A 10162-nucleotide genomic window follows, 5' to 3' on the forward strand; every position below is an offset into this window, starting at 1 on the left:
TCTCAGACAAGGAAGGGTGAATTTTATAAGAAAATTGAAAACAGTAAAGAACAACAGCAAATTATTTCACCAAGATAAAACTGTGGTAAAGAACTACAAATCATGCCAAATGTGAGTCTGAAGCCCAAGGCCAGCTGGGGCTACAGGAAATGTCTCAAAAAAAAACCCCCGCCCAAAAGAACCACAAATCACTGCTGTTGCTGTTATATTCTACTGTACTAATAAGACTCAACTCTGTATAGGGAGAAAAACAGCCATGAACAAAACTCAAATCAGTCTTTTCATTAGTCAAATTTAGTGTGTATGAGTGTAGTGCACCTGTGTTGTGTAATGCCTGAGGAGGTCAAAAGAGGGCACTGGATCCCCTGGAACTAGAGTTACATACAGATGGTGGTTAGCTGCCATGTAAGTGCTGGGAATCGGATCCAGGTCCTCTGCAAGAGCAACCAGTGCTCTTAACCACCGAGCCATCTCTCCAGCTCTGACATCTGATAATCTTAACTGAATAAATGATTCATGAGGATCCCATCTTCACTGAGTCCAGAAGTGGGTGTTAGATCCCCTGGAGCTGGAGTAATAGGCAGTTTTAAATCTCTGATGTGGGTGTTGGGAACTGAACCCAGTTCCCCTGAAAGAGCAGAATGTGCTCTTAACGGATGAGCCATCATCTCTAGCCCATTTGTTTCTATTGAAAGTCTCACTATTGTATATAACCTAGGCTGGCCTTGAACTTTTGGTGATTTTCCTACCTCAGCTTCCAGAGTGCTAGGACTATGGGAATGTGTCACCAGACCTGGAGCTAACTAACTCTTGTATATTTACATTAAGAACCAAATGTGAGGGACTGGAGGAATGGCTCAGTGTTAGTTAAAAGCACTGGCTGCTCTCGCAGAGGACCTGTGTTTGGTTCTCAGCACCCACATGGTGGCTAACAATCAGCTGTAACTCCAGTTCCAGGGGCTCCAATGCCCTCTTCTGGCCTCTACATGATACGGCACTTACATAATGCAGATAATACACTCATACACGTGAAGGAAAAAAAAAAACAAAACTAAAATCTGAGTTTGAAGGTAATCCTGAATGTAAATTTAGCAAGGCCCTAAACCATGGAAGTATGTGTATCTTTAGACTGGTAGAAAAATCAAATCTGAAATTATGAACTGGTATAGTCATTTAACTATGGTAATCTGAGATCCCCATTAAAGCCTACTCCAGTTCAGTTTTTGAGGTATAAAGGCAAATATTCAGTTAAATGTCTCTGAAAAAAAATTAGGGGAGCAATTAGTATATGGCACAATGAAGCCAATAAAAATTTATAAACAGAGCAGAACTGAAGCTTGTTTAATAATTTTATGAAACACTTTAGATGTTTATTCAAATACAAAATTAGAAAACATTGCCCTTAGTCCATAATTTATATTGCAAATGCTACCTTAAAATAACTACTTTAATTCTGATTATTTACATTAACAATATACATACATTATAGCTAATATAAAGTTTATAAAGAATCAACATGATAGCCCTTCAGGGATGCAGTCCAGTAGTGGAGTGCTTGGCCAAATATAGGACATGGTTTTCAATGCCTAAGAGTGCAGAAACCCCTAAAAGAAAATCCAATGAAATAAATAAAATATTAAGAATGAAAGACCACCACACCTTTATTAGAGCTGCTTTCACCTTCTGTTGTTTCTGTCGCAGGGTCTGAAATGGCCTCCTTGGGTTCTACTCTTTCTTCTGCATTCTCTCTTTCCTTCAACTCATTATCTTTTTCTGGCTCTTTCGCCTTTTGTAGTTCCTTTTCCTTTTCTCTCTGCTGTTCTAATTCTTTCTCCTTTTCTTGCTTTCTTTCCCTCTCCATTTCCCTCTGTTTTTCCTGTTCCTTCTCCAGCTCCTTCTCTTTTTCTTGCTGTCTCTGCCTTTCCTTTTCCCTCTCCTTTTCTCGTTCCTGCTCCTGTTCTTTCTCAAGTTCTTTCTCCCGCTCCCGTTCCTTTTCTCTCTCCCTTTCTCTTATTTCCTCTGGAGAAGGCTGTTTTTCTATGATACCAAGCTTCTCATTCAATCGTTTCAGTTTCTCTGCACAGGCTGCCTTCCTTTGTTCCTCCATTCTTCGCTCTTCCTCTTCTCGCCGTTTACGAGCCCGTTCCACTGCTGCAGAAATTTCAGACTGCTGTTTTCGCCTTTGCTTCCATATTTCATCATTATCAGGGACCTGAGGCTTGGGAGGAAAAGGGCCTGGTCTTCCAGGGACTTGTCGATCTGGAGGTGGGGGATGCTGAAAGAGCAAGATACCAGATGAAAATTTTGAAAAAAGTTTTGCAATCATTCATTTGTGTCTGTGTGCATGTGTCAGAGAACTTGTGGTAATGGGCTCTCTTATTCCATCATGCGGTTCCAGGGATTGAAGTCAGGTTGTCAACCTTGGCAGCAAGCACCCTTAGCCACTGAGTCATCTCATCAGCCCAGGAACTCTATTTCTGACCAATATTGTATACCATAAGCATGGAGAGGTGGGGAAAAAGTCTGTAAAAGAATTCTCCTACCACAGCACATGCAGTGGTACATAATACATATGTACACAGGCGCGCGCGCGCACACACACGCACACACACACACACACACAAACACACACACACACGAATATGTGGAAAACATTAAGCCTATACAATTCGCCAAATTAACAGAAAATTAATTAGGTCATCAAATATTGACTATACTATACATATATTATTTATTGTGCCAGACATTACTGCTTATTCCAGTACATTCTAAATAAGATAAAAAGCACAATGAATCTCAACATCTACAGACAAAGGAAATTTAAGAGTGTAGATGCTTTAGTAGCAACCTGCATACAAAACAGAGAATGCCTGGGGTAGAAAAGAAAGCTTCAAATATGTAAAATGTAGCACATGAGTCCTGAGAAGATTAAAGACCTACAGAGAAGAAACAGAAGCAAAGAATAAGATGGAGAAAAAGGGCTGCTACAGAAACCATCCCCCAAGAAGCAATTCCTAAAGCATAGCCCAGAGGGGCAGAGAGAACTCAGAAAAGACTCATAAGCTCAGAAAAGTAGGCCCACAACTATATTCAGAACAAAATGAAGTGGATCACTGAAGTGATCCAAGTTTCAACGGTGCAATTTTCATTAACATGACTAGAAGTTTAACAACACCAATGAAAACTATGCAAAGATAAGCATGAAAAAAAGCACATGAAGAGTGAAAGCATGAAGGAAAACCCTGAACCTTTTAACCATACAGATTTTAAGTTAGCAACATAAAGAAGCCTTGAAAGTCATACATACAGCTCAGTTAGAATTCTCATAAGAGAGAACATGACATGATGAAAGTGTTGGATTGAACAGCTAAAAAGTTACGTGAGGCATGGTGGTGTGTGCCTTTAATCCCTGCACTCGGGAGGCAGAGGTAAGCACATTTCTGAGATCGAGGACAGCCTAGTCTGCCCACTGAGTTCCAGGCTAGAAGACCCTGTTGCAAAAAGACCCACCAGACTCAAAAAGTGAATGTGCACTACAATTTACAAAAGGGCTCTCTTAAGCAAACCACGTATTTCCGTTGTAGTCCTTTCATCTATAGCTCAGAGGCAAACTGAAAAGCAGAGTCATTTCATGGCAGTATCTTGATATATAAACTTCCTCTTCTGTTCTCACCTAAGGTCCTCAAGTACCCTTAACCCTAAGGCTGAATAGTTTTGTCTGTTCTAGAATTTCACCGAAGCACAGAAGTTACATTCTCTCTTGTGCTACCTTCTTTGTGGTGATTTTGTATACCTTTCACTGCTGGATAGTGTTCCAGTATAGGGACATACCTTCATCTTTGACAGATGTCTATCCTGAATTCCATTTAGTTTTCAAACTGAGTATAAGAGTGAACAGTCATGCACAAGTCTTTGTAAATGTTTTTATTCCCCTTGAACAAACAAGAGTAAAACTCTCAAGTGGTATGGTATATTTCCCTTCACAGGAAACAGCCAAATTGCTTTTCTACACTGTTAACAGTTTTTGAGCCCCACCAGTATTGTGTCTGTGTGCCAGCTGCTCTATATCCTTAATATACAGCAATGGGTTTATAAAAAAAAAATTCTGGTGTAAATTTGTATTACCTTGGTTATTAAAGATATTGCATATCATTCCATGTGCTTACTGACCATATGTTTTATGGATGTGTGTATATATGTGGTTTTACATGTATTTGTATATGTACAAATCTCTCAAAACAGGTTGTCAGAGAATAACCTCAGGTGCCAGTCTTTGCCTTCCATCTCATCTGAGACAGGGTGTCTTTGTTGTCATAACACACACCCATGAGCTTTTAAGGAATCTCCTGTATCCACCTCCCACCTTGCTTTAGAACATTGGGATTACAGTCATGCACTATAGCTCCCATTACTCCCAGTTTTACATGGGTTCCGAGTATTCAAACTCATGTCCTCAGGCTTGTGCAGCAAGCACTTACCCACTGAACCATCTCTTCAGACCCCCATCCCACAGTTTCTTTTTGTGACGCTCAAATCATTCTGTTGAGCTATCTGCCTTATTACTGAGCTATAGTGCTTTTTCTTAATATAGTCCAATACAAGTTGTCAGATGTGTATCAGGAAATATTATTTGTGTATGTGTGAATTAATGACTGAACCAGCTAAGTTTTTATAACTCACTGTAAGAATTTTGCTGTGATAGAAAACAGAGAAAAGGACAGATGTGCTGCAAGAGGATGAAGAGCAGGGTAGAGACAGCTTGTCTTTAAAAGCAATAATAACAAGGGAGTAAGTGACAGAGGACTGACTGAAGAGAAGAGCAAAGATTTGACAACAGGAATAAATACCATCGGCATGGAAATAGGTCACAACGCCAAGGCACTTTTTATTCCTTAACTAAAATTAGGTTTTTGTTTTTCAGCAAAAAAATGATGAAGAGGAAAATGTTCAAAAGTCACAAGGTGGAAAAATGACAATTGTTCCATAAAAGTTATAAATATATAGCACCATTTCACAAAAGAAAGCCAAAACAAAATACAACATACACATTAACATTTATCTAAAATCTACCTGCTGTGCAAGCAACTTGGGAGGTGGTGGCAGGTGTGAAGATGGTCCACGTTCCTATTATGAAGATTATTTTTAAAAATCAGGTAAGAAAATATTACTCAGAGCATTTCCAACTGTATTGTACTAATTTTCTCAATGAGGCGACAAGTATGCTCAAAGAAAACCCATGCATCCTTTCTTCATTTTAGTAAACGCACATCAGTCGCAACCAAGTTACATTCTATAGAATCGCTCTGCCACTTCAGTAAGGTTAGAGTTGTAGACATACTCTGCAAATAGTAAAATTTTAGTGGAGTAATTCTCTAATTCTGACCCAGGAGATCTGGCAAGGGAGAGTCCAATCTCTTAAAAAGAAGTGCTACATAGTCTACTATTTTTCATTAAGAAATTCTTAGGCTGGAGATGGCTCCGTGGACAAAGCACTTTCTCTGCAAGCATGAGGACCCGAGTTTAGATTCCCAGAACCAATAAAAAAAAACACAAGACACAGGACTACACATCTGCAATCCAGCAATCTTAAGCAAAATGGCAACAGATACAAGAGAATGCCTATAGTGGCAAATAACAAAAAGAGACCCTGGTCTCAAAAAAGGTGGAAGGTGAGGACCTTCACACAATACACTGAATTTTCACTATTATACTAATATGGAAAAAGTAACATAAAACAGTAATTTTATTAAAGAATTAATTATTTGAGGAATCCTTCCTTTTCAGGGTTCAATGGCTCACTAAAGCTAAGAATAAAATCCACATTCTCTTATATGGCACATAAAACATAAGCCAGTTGTGGTGGCACAAGCCAGCAGGTTATGCTGAAGAAGCAGTTATCCTGAGTTCCATCTTTAGGGCTGGACATGGTGATACACACTTTTAATTCCAGCACCTGGGATGCAGAAGCAGGATGAACTAAACAGCGAATCCCAGGCAAGTCAGAGCTACAGTAAGACCCTGTCTCAAAACAAAAAACCAACAGTTCTCTTGTGTTTCGTTATTTATTTATATTTATTGTCTGCCAAAATGGAGAATGAAAAAGTTTTGCACATACTGGACAAGAGTACTGTCACTGAGCTACGTTCTGAGCCACAGTGATTTTTATTTGGCTCTGCTATCCATATCCAACTACATTACTTACTATGTGTACTCTTACCAGTGCCACTAATCACAGTATGCACCCGATACAAGATATTTTTCCTTTCCTTTCAGCGAACTGAAGGGGCATGTTCCTCTAGCTGTTTGTATGAATTCAAATACATGCAACCTTATTTAATTACATGTACTTTCTTACATATGACTTCTCTTTCAGTTTGAGGTACAGCTATTGCTACCTTTTCTCAACTCATTAATGAGACCAAAATATACCTGTTCCCCTACATATTTCCCTTCTTTCATAATATTATCCAAAATAACCCACGTTTTTCAGGTCTCCATTCTATGTATGATTTCTCTACAAAGACAGTTTATTCTCTCACTCATGAGGGCTAAGGTTTAGAAAGTGTTTAGCAACTGATAAAGTATATCATCTTTGGAGAAACATCATCCCTCCACTTTGACCTGACTTGCCTATTTACCAGAAAATAATACAAAACTATCTGCCTCCCAACTCACATAGTCCCTCTTCTAAGTCCCTCCAACTCTGATCATAAAATAAACTCATCTGCAGTATTACTGGTAATGACAGATAAGGATCTGTATGACTCCAACAAACCTGATTAAATGGGGGTCCTTTCCCATAGGAACCTTTTGCTACTGGTGGCTGAGCAGGTATCTGAGATGATTTAGTACTATTAGCTTCATCTCCTTCTTTTTGGTTTTCTGTATTTTCAGTTTTTGGACCTTGATCCTCACTGAAGGATAAAAAAGCAAAGAAGAATTATACAAGCAAACGAATTCTCTGTGTAAATAATTTTCTGTTTCATTTCAGGGGAAGAAAATATATTAAGCAGTAAGTTTATGATCTGGTGATGCTAATTCATTCAATAATATATGCAATGCATCTGCAATGAGCTGGGGACTGAGTTTGTCCAGATTATCAAAGTATAACATGGCAGTACAACACCTGCCAAATCTGGATACTAACACCTGACATAAATGAATATATACATCTGAAATTTTTCTCCACCCTCTCAAAATATCCCATCAACACAATTAAATGATTTTGGAAACACCATTGACTGCATTCTAATTTATTGTAGTTCAGTAAGAAAGATAAATCAAGTTATTTTTAAAAAAGTCTCAGTATATCACAGGCATCTTATAAATGATCATGAAACTATAGTGTATCATAATGCCATTGCCGAGAAACTTTATCTCCAATTAGATGGCAAGTATCCAAGCATCCATTTAATTTTTAAAAAAATGTACTTTATAGAGAAACATCAAACCTTAATCCCTTGATTAGTTGCACTGTGTTAATTTGATTATTAATCAGCCTCATAACTCCTAGGAGGAAAAATGAAGAAATTCTATATACAATGAACAATTGGCTATGAATAAAGCATCCCTGTACAAATAGCTTTATTTTCTATTAACAAATTCATGCTATTTAGTAAAGATGTCAAAACGTACCTGTTATTCTCTTTAGGACTGCTACTTCCTTGCTCATCGTCATCACTGAAATTCAGTTGTTCTGTATAATCTACTTCCATCTGAGCACCTGTTAAATTAATGGAAATTCAGACTGACCGCATAAAAATACCTATCATGGTATCTTAAACAATTAAAATACCAGTCAATTTAAAGTGTTTATTTTGCTTCTTACCTGCCCAACCTTCATCAGCTTCAGCATCCAGGTTATCAAATTTATCGAGTTCCTTCAGTTCTGATGCACTAAGTATGGATGGGCGCTCAGGCTCAGAAGCCCATGAAGGAGGAGGCCCTCGTCCTCGAAGGCCTCTAGTGAACGGGAGTACAAAGGGGAAAAAAAAAAAAAAAAATTAAAACTGGAATTTAGTTTATTTCAATTCATCATTAGTATTTTCTATACCAAGATTTATTTTGGCTATGACATGAATACAAAAAAATTAATACAGGCACATAAGTATAGAAATCATTAAAACAATGATTTGGTAGCTAAATAGTTTTAAAAATTCTTAAAGATTTAAAATGAAACAAATGTTAATGGTAACTACTACTAAAATTAACCTCAAATTAAACAGTAACATATAAGAGGATGCACACTGTCACATTCAAAGGGAAGGGGTAACCAACAGGGAAAGAAAAAAGGAGAAACGTTTTAGGGCCATGATTTCGTGTTTTCAGACTTTTTTTGTCAATTAAAAATTTCAAATATTAAAGTATTTTAGTTTAATCTTGTAAAAGGTAGCTAATTATTTGTTAACATCAATTGTCCCTTTGAGAATAGAAAAATGAATTGTTACAACCCAGCTAAAAAATCTTAAATAAGCATGTATCCCTTATAGACTTTGTTTTACAGTCTTACTTTGTTTCAGATAAAGAAGGAGGGAACCTCATGGGACCATGTACAGGAGGATATGCCATCCTTGGATACTGCTGAAACATCTGAACGAAGAAAACAAAGTATTAAGCAACTTATGTGATACAAATTCAACTTGAGTAACCCTGATATTATAACTTAAAGAATGATTAAAGCAAATTAACATTATCTTCTGTATAAATCACTACCCATTCTCAGTAATAACCTCTGTGAGGAGCCAATTTATAAGAACACTGTTTCCAGCAAGTTTTTACAGAAGCACTAAGTAAAAGTACTAGGGATACATATGAAGAACCTGTATCTAAATCGTAAAAGTATACTAGAAATAATTATATAACATGAAAAAAAGGAAAAATCAAAAAAATATATAATACACATACCCCAGCTAAATGCAAAGCCTTATCCAAGTGGAAATAATTAAATGAGAAATAATGTGAGCCTTTATCCTAAAGCAGGAGTAGATGAATTGGAGGTAAATTCATAGATAAAGAGGAGCTCAGTTCTGATTAACAAGAAGGGACAGCCCACAACCAAAGGAATTGGAGTAAGGGAACTAGCTACCAGATAGACTTTTTTTTTTCCCTTTGAGTACAGAAAATTCTAAATGAGTACAGAGACAGCAATTATAAACTAAGTTAAGAAGATGCTTTCTATGGTATCTCAGCTTTGAGCAGCTAAACTTGAAAAAAAGATTACAAAAAAACTGAAAACTATCTTATGATTTGGAAGGGGAGAAGGGTCGGGAAATGCTTACTCATTTAGATATATACAGGTCAAATTATGCAAATAATATAAAGGGTATTATCTTAAATACTTGATTTGTATCCTGAACCAGAAAATTTAGTTTTGTTAAAAACAAAAACTTCCACAAAAACAAATAACTTGTTAGATAAATTACCTTCAACTCAGAAAAAGGCTATGTTTATAGATTATGCTGTTCTAAAGAAGAAATTCTAGTAAGTAGGGTCAAAACAAAGTCAATTAGGTCAAAAAGCAGCTGAAATTCAAACAAGGAAGCTTTCTGCTTGAGGAATACTCTGGAGAGTGTGTGCTTGCATCATACTTCTGTACTCCAGTGAAGAAATATACTGTTCTAGACAAATATTCTTTAGTAAGTTAATAGATCCCTCTGATAATTCAAACATGTTTAGTTACATATGGCATAATGTTTAAAATTTAGGTATTTGTCACAAAATTAATTGCAGGGGCAATCCCTAAATTCTCAATATATACTGGTGGTGTGAAAAGGCATTGCTTTTGATAATTTGTGGAATATTTTTTCAACTGGAAGGCTGAAAATTCATTATTGAGGAAAAAATATTGGCTGGACCCAAACTATGATGACACAGGCAGAGAAAAGTGGTATAATGAATTGATACTTGAGAATATGAAGGAGTTAATTTTCATTTTAGGTGTGCTAAGGGAACTATGTACTTCACAGGGTCTTTACCTTTTAGAATACAACCCAAAATATTCACAAATGAAGCAGTTTTAAAATTTCCTATTAAAAAGGCCGGGCGTGGTGGTGCATGCCTTTAGTCCCAGCACTCGGGAGGCAGAGGCAGGTGGACCTCTGTGAGTTCAAGGCCAGCCTAGTCTACACAGTGAGTTCCAGGATAGCTGGGGCTACAGGGAGAC

At 37.1% G+C, this 10162-nt stretch overlaps 1 protein-coding gene across 14 annotated transcripts in view; it reads right to left on the minus strand.

Annotated features, from left to right (window-relative positions):
* The window catches only part of Prrc2c (proline rich coiled-coil 2C), a 75238-nt gene that overhangs the window by 38175 nt on the left and 26901 nt on the right, over window positions 1-10162 (minus strand). For 13 of the 14 annotated variants that reach the window (XM_008848513.2, XM_008848508.2, XM_008848511.2 and 10 more), the window contains exons 7-12: window positions 8510-8589; window positions 7829-7962; window positions 7636-7723; window positions 6776-6914; window positions 5071-5124; window positions 1660-2275 (exon numbers count right to left, since the gene is read on the minus strand). In XM_008848513.2, the coding sequence (XP_008846735.1) occupies window positions 1660-2275; window positions 5071-5124; window positions 6776-6914; window positions 7636-7723; window positions 7829-7962; window positions 8510-8589 (1111 nt within the window). The remainder of the gene's footprint in view (window positions 1-1659; window positions 2276-5070; window positions 5125-6775; window positions 6915-7635; window positions 7724-7828; window positions 7963-8509; window positions 8590-10162) is intronic. The other variant, XM_008848514.2, reaches the window with a different exon arrangement.

This window comes from Nannospalax galili, unplaced genomic scaffold, assembly GCF_000622305.1.
Source record: "Nannospalax galili isolate Female #2095 unplaced genomic scaffold, S.galili_v1.0 scaffold624, whole genome shotgun sequence".
NCBI lineage: Eukaryota > Metazoa > Chordata > Mammalia > Rodentia > Spalacidae > Nannospalax > Nannospalax galili.